The sequence below is a fragment of the Olea europaea genome, unplaced genomic scaffold (assembly GCF_002742605.1).
Source record: "Olea europaea var. sylvestris unplaced genomic scaffold, O_europaea_v1 scaffold1948, whole genome shotgun sequence".
NCBI classification, from domain to species: Eukaryota; Viridiplantae; Streptophyta; class Magnoliopsida; order Lamiales; family Oleaceae; genus Olea; species Olea europaea.
In genome coordinates, this window is record NW_019237320.1 from 109,013 (window position 1) to 116,238 (window position 7,226).

A 7,226-nucleotide genomic window follows, 5' to 3' on the forward strand; every position below is an offset into this window, starting at 1 on the left:
TTTTATCTAAAAAATTTATTGTTGAAACTGATAATTCTCAAATTGCAGGACTTATTAGAAATAAGTTACCTATGGAACCTCAATATAGAAGGTTACACAGATGGCAAGTATATTTATCATTCTACAATTTTGATATTGTTCATATTAAAGGAATAAATAATTATCTTGCAGATTTTTTGAGCAGGAATATCGAATTCGGAGATGGATAATATCAAAAATTCATTAATAGACGTCAACAGACGAATGAAATTCCTCATGGAAGAATCAGAAGATATGAAAATTGGAATTGAGCAATTAGAGCAAATGGTAGAATCTATCCAACAAAACGTCAGATTGTTGGTGGAAATCTCTAATTCTCATTCCAAATATACCAAAGAATTGAATGACAGAATTGTTGATATTACTTCACAATTCAAGTCATTAAATACCAAACAGGAAATATCAATTGATACAATCTCAAAAATACAAACATGTACACAGCCAAGAAGCAGCAGTGGACCCAGCAATATCAAACGAGACATAGCAAGTCCCCGGAAGGTGACGATAAAAAATGGCGATGAACATACAAGAGTTATCAGAATCAAAACTGATGAAGATGATGATACCCCTTTATCATCAAAAGAAGANGAATTGTTGATATTACTTCACAATTCAAGTCATTAAATACCAAACAGGAAATACCAATTGATACAATCTCAAAAATACAAACATGTACACAGCCAAGAAGCAGCAGTGGACCCAGCAATATCAAACGAGACATAGCAAGTCCCCGGAAGGTGACGATAAAAAATGTCGATGAACATACAAGAGTTATCAGAATCAAAACTGATGAAGATGATGATATCCCTTTATCATCAAAAGAAGAAGAATATAGATCATTTACCAAAATTGTTTATGAATTGGAAGAAAATGAATCATATTTTATTGCATCGGGAGATCATGTTTATCCCAAATTAATAATTATCAAAGATGCAGACCCTTTCATGGTCAAAATGGCAGCAGATTATGGAATTCTGGATTTGATCTATCCAGGAAAAGATTTAAAAGAAATTGAAAAATTTGATGATATATTCAGGGCAGAAGTTTCAAAATTTGCCCAATGGAGATCAATTTATATCAAATTTTATTTAATAAGTCCTGAGATTGATGGAAGGATATACTATCCTGCTGAACATATTATCACAATTGGATATGTTGGCCGAGATTTCTAGATTGAAATTGGCCGAAATAATAAACCATTGCCTAAAATCAATAAATCATGGATAAAATCCCGAAGAGTTTTGGGGATGAAAGTTTTTTACAACATTGCAAAGAACTTATATGACAAAAAATTCAGATGCTTGTGCCAATATGAAGGATGAACACTCCTTACGAATAATGGAAAAGAAAAATCTACTATTTTGAAAGAATATATCCAGAAATTTGATACTCATCAAATTAATGGAAGTCCTACAACAATCCAAGAATCATGCAGATTGAGGGAGTGCCCCACATGCAGACAAAATTAAAAGATTGATTCTTCAAGATAAAAGATGAATGGAAAAAAATAAAAGGGGATCTACCACTACTAAAGCATCTAGACAGCTGTATATGGAGCCAAAGATGGAGAGGCAATAATAGAGGAAAAGATGTCCCTTTGATGAAAAAGTAAAAAACGCATGTGAAAATGTAGACCCCAAGAGGAAAAAAATAGAGAGGCATGTGAGCCTTTTTTCAAATTCTGATGTATGCAATGATGCAATAGACCAATAATAGTAAATTTGAGTCATGTATAAATAGAGGTCTTTGGGAGAGAATGGATCATCTCGAGTCAGGAATCATTCTCTTTCTTTAAGCTTTGTTTTAAAATCAATTTTTCTGGAAACCCCTTGTATACAATAGAAACCTTGTATAAATCATTATATAAATAAAATTTCAATCTTTTGATATCAGAAAAATATGAGTTTCTAAACTTCCTATCCCATAGATTCTTGACAGATTGAAGAAGATAATCTCTTTCTTACTTTAATAAAGAGAGAATTTTCTTTACTTAAAATCCTTATTCTTAATTCTAAGAAAAGATACAGTGAGGGCAAGAAGCTGAAATAGCAGAATTCCTATTGAGGTAAAAGGCCGTTTGAGGGAGCAGTTTGTAGATTCAGAGCCTGAAGGTCACTCGGTTCTAAGAATACAGATTTAAGATCAAAAGTAAGGTAAAATTATTGTTTTTGTTAAATTTAGAAAGAATTCTTCTAATATATTGAAAGAATCGTAGGGATTATTACTTATCATGTTTGCAAAAACTTATCTATCATGTTATTATTATCATAAACCTTGTAAGGAATTATCTATATGATGTCAGGCTATACAATTAAGGGACTAGATAATCTGTTAGAAAGATTATTAGAAAAAATAAAGAGTATTTTTTCTCAACTAGAAACTATAGATATATCGTCTAAGGAATATGATAATCTTAAAGAATTATATGACAATTATATTACAGATTATGCTAATTTATTAGATCAAATGATGGAACTATATATTAAAATTCGAAATGAAAGAAATAGAAGAATTTTGGAACTATCCCAATAAATCAGGATATTTTGCGCAAAATATGACAAGCCATTTCATTAAGGATATTATAGACATTTTGACAAGAATGAATAGTGATAGGCCATTTAGAAAAATCCCCCCACATTTAACCCCGTTTGGCTCCCATTATTCCCTATTAAATTATACAACCATTCTATACGTATACTTTTTTCACAGCACACACACATGCAAAGTGAGTGGAGTCCACGATTAAATTAATAGTGGATCCCACCTTTGTGAGAGGAGCGTGAAAATTGATGTGAAAAAAGTGATGTATAAATAGATTTTTTGTAAATTATAATTCATTTTCTCTCTATTCTTATTAATCGTATATTTTTTAATAAAATAATATTACACGTAAATCGAAAAAATTTCATCCATTCTTCAAATGATTACTATTTCTCTTATTATAGTGTGAAATAATGAAGGCCGGACGGGTGCTTAATTCTTTAATTAACAAAAAACTGGTTACAAAGCAATTTAAATAGAATTTATTAGCTGTCGTAGAACACCTATTGCTCTCATTTCAATTTTTTCTACGAGAATTTTCCGCTCCTCGTATCAAAGAGAAGCAAGACTAACATGGTATACTTGTACATTATCAATTTATCACATATACCAATTATGACATTATCAGGAGATTAAACTATTGAAGATTAATAACTATTTCCAAAATTAGGAAAAGAAGTCAATATCATTTATTATGCTCTTAAATACCTAATTTAGAAATTTAATAATTCCATAATTTGGATATTGAATCCATAAAATTATTAATATGACTATACTATTCATCCTTCAAAACATTTGGATATTACCTTTTTAATCTCTATATTTTTCTTTTTCTTTTGTCTTTGAATAAATTACAAAGCATAGTTGGCACTACTTAAATTCTAATTAAGCAAATGTATATTATCACACACTTTATAAAACTTATAACTAAGAGCCGTTTGACATAATTTTTACTTGAATTATTCTACTTGAACATAATAAACATCACAATGCCCAAGTGACGCCCCTCTATTGGAGGGATATGGTGTCCATAATGTGAGGGGACACCTGTCCCTCCAATAAGGGGCGCCACTTGAGCATTATGAACACCGTTATAGTGTCTATTATGTACCCTAAGTATTATTATTTTTACTTTTACTTCCTGTTAAAAGATATTCATCTTTCGGAAGTATTTTTAAAGAATGTTATGTTAAACCAACTTTTTTTAAAAGTTCTTCTAACTAAAAGAAATATTTTTCTAAAATTCGCCAAACAGGTCCAAAAATAATTTTTGAATTTCAAATGCTAATTTTAATTTTTCAAAAGTCGTGTCAAACGAGCTCAAAAGTAATATCAAACAAGCCCTAAGGTAATGGGCCCTAACATGGTCTGAAAAGAAGAGGTCATGTGCCATTCACATGGCTAGTTGACAGACTTTTTAGCAATTGTTCAAACTCAAAGTTTGGGGACTCAGGATGCAAAAAACAATGACGGGAGACCATAATGCCATTCGAGTCTCTCCAGTAGAAGCTATCTTTTATGGCACAAGATCACACTCAATACTAAGCTGAAGACATTGGTCACATATAAAGCAAACTTAATCCCCTGTTTGACACTCTCTAAAATTTTTATACATTTTTCTTTCCCTTCTTCTAAATCACACATTCTTCAATAAAGTAATATTATACGTAAGTCAAAAGAAATTCCTTCTTTTTCAGCTACACGTTCTCCCAAAAAATATTATTCCATAATACATTTTACCAAAATTTCTCTTTAAAATGGAGCTCAAACAAAGGCTAATTGTTATAAAACTGTCAACTGTTGATAGATACAGATACAAGAGATCCACCTAAAAAAAAGCATAGATGAGTAACAAGCAAACCTATGTCATAATGTCAATAACAAAACAAAATCAGCAATCCTTTACAGAAACAAAATCAGCAATCCTTTACAGAAACAAAATCAGCAATCCTTTACAGAAACAAAATCAGCAATCCTTTACAGAAACAAAATCAGCAATCCTTTACAGAAACAAAATCAGCAATCCTTTACAGAAACAAAATCAGCAATCCTTTACAGAAACAAAATCAGCAATCCTTTACAGAGTTTTCATTCACCCCAAAAATGTTATACCCTCCTCATTAGCTTTTAAGATCCATGAAGTTATGAAGGTGAGAGCATAGGCCAGCCAACAAGTTTAGGTGACCCGGATGGGGTTGAAGGCTGACTAGGAGTAAATAGGCTCACATCCACAAATGCCCCAGAGGTTTCATCTTTTACCATCGTACGAAAAGATATCGATCCACTCCTTTCCAAAGAAGCTGAATTTCTCCCAGGACTAGTGAGCATACTTGTTCTGGAAGGGCCTTCATTATGAATTAGTGAATCATATTCATCAATAAACCTCATAGCCTCTATATCTCTTTGTAGACTCCTCAAGACTAAAGAATCTGCAATGGGGAGGTACACGAGCATGCAGATGGCCACCACCGCACAACATAAAAAGGAAAGAAAAGCTAAGAATGAAATAGCATCAAATAAAAGTTTATCCGGCTCTGATAGCACAGATAATCCAAGAAGAAGAACTCGTAATGGGAAAAAACCAGAAATAGAAAAGATTAGTGTATACACTCTCTTTTGTAAACCCTTATTGATGACCAAATGAAGAATTTGTCTCCCAAGCCAGAACAAGTAAGTTGTTAGGAGGGTGGCAAAAAGACCAAGGACAACGGTACTCAACAGAGGGTAAGTGCAGAGGGCAACATTATCATTGTCCTTTGTTTTAGAAAAAGCTGAAGCCTTGGTGAAATAAGGAGGTAATCTGTGCACAAAACTCTCCTTGTTATGCCATGTTCCAATTAGAATTACAATCACCTGAAGAACAAATATTGGGAGACAATAAAGAAGCACATAAGCAGCTGTTTTTGCATTCCACCTCCGGCTTAATGTTCCAGACTTCTGCAAGGTTGCACGAAGTAGAAATATGAGAATGAGGATCAGGCATGGTTCGGCAAACCCGAGATTTGAAACAACATAGCATTTGCAAACAGTTTTCTGACGTTTCAAGTTGAGGGAATTCAGGACTCTTCCCTCCCCTCTCAACAGATTTAACCGAATAATCTCTCCAAAACCCCACCAAACCGCAAAAAAGATGAATGTAATTCTGATAATCCAAGGACCACTAAAGTAGTTGAGCCGAACAAGACCTTGACCATGGATCCGATCATGGAAGTAAAACGAATACACGATGCAGAATATACCCAGAAGGACCAGAACAACAACAAGACAAATCGTCACCACACCAAGTGCATCAGCAAGAAATCTAGACAGGGGCATTACCCAATTCACAGATTCTACGCATACTATCCGCCAGCGTGGACACAAGAAATTTATCTATTGAATAAAGGATCCCACCTCAATGCTCGATAGCAAGAAGAGCTAATTCGAAAAATATTAAGGCCCTCCTGTTGGTCCAAAATAATTATACACGAAAACTCAAGATCATATTAGATACTACTCGAGCAAGGATCAGGAGAAAGCAACAGGAGAGCTATCTTATTTTCCAACCTTGGGAGCTTTCAGCCATCATCAATAAAGAGATTCTTACACTAGCAACCATCTTAAAGTTTCCTTTATCAAGAACATGAACTTTTAGCCGAGTGGAAACTCTAAACTGACAACTTTTGCAAATTCAGTCATCCTTGAGAGCTTTCAGTTATCATCGATAAAGAGAAATCCTCGCACTTTCAACTATCTAAAAGTTTCCTTTATCAAGATTGTGAACTTTTTAGCCCAGTGGAAACTCTAAACTGACAACTTTTGCAAATTCAGTCATCCTTGAGAGCTTTCAGTTATCATCGATAAAGAGAAATCCTCGCACTTTCAACTATCTAAAAGTTTCCTTTATCAAGATTGTGAACTTTTTAGCCCAGTGGAAACTCTAAACTGACAACTTTTGCAAACTCAGACATCCTTGCTCTTTGCGAACATAAAAAAATATAAGGTCAAAAGCATAGAACTGTTATAACAAGACCAGAGAGATGCACCATAAAAAATTCAGTAAATAAAACTAAACTGTCTTACAATCAACCAAAAAGTTGTAGAAAAATAACGAAATTCTGAAATGATAAATTAATAGAAACAAAGCAACGTAAAATGCCAACCAAGTGAATCACCTTGAAAAGCAGCCCAACAGAAATTATCCAGAAAATTTAACAGGTTAAAAAATATAGTAGGCCAAGGGACAAATATTAAAGAGAGAAGACAGCAAATATCTAATATCCAGTTTCAGCATTAAATGTCAAAGAGAAACCATGCACAAAAACCTCTGGGGCTCAAGTGGAAACCATGCACTTCATGACAGTTGAGTGTAAATTAAAATCTCAAAAAAATAGTAATAATAATAATAAAATCATAAATGCACAATGTAATAAGCAAATTCAGAAATTTAACAATGCTAAGTAAATCCCACTAGTATCTGTTTGGCCCCCATTTTCGGAAAATGAAAATGGGTGGAATAGTGTTGTTTTGAAAAATGAGTGGTTGAAAAAGAAGGAAAAAATTTCGATTCACGTGTAATATTATTTTATGAAAGATTGAGTGGTTGAAAATATGAGAGAGAAAAATGGAATATAATTTAATGAAATTTAATGGGAGCCAAACGGGGG

The 7,226-nt window shown here is 33.1% G+C and overlaps 1 protein-coding gene across 1 annotated transcript; it reads right to left on the reverse strand.

Annotated features, from left to right (window-relative positions):
• Positions 1–4,338: 4,338 nt before the first annotated feature.
• LOC111379206 lies at positions 4,339–6,375 on the reverse strand. The gene is made up of 2 exons (XM_023002551.1): positions 4,656–6,375; positions 4,339–4,505 (listed from the first exon to the last, which is right to left on the reverse strand). Exon 1 carries the CDS (start codon positions 5,893–5,895, stop codon positions 4,723–4,725), a length of 1,173 nt encoding a protein of 390 aa, XP_022858319.1. The 5' UTR covers positions 5,896–6,375; the 3' UTR covers positions 4,339–4,505; positions 4,656–4,722.
• Positions 6,376–7,226: the final 851 nt, after the last annotated feature.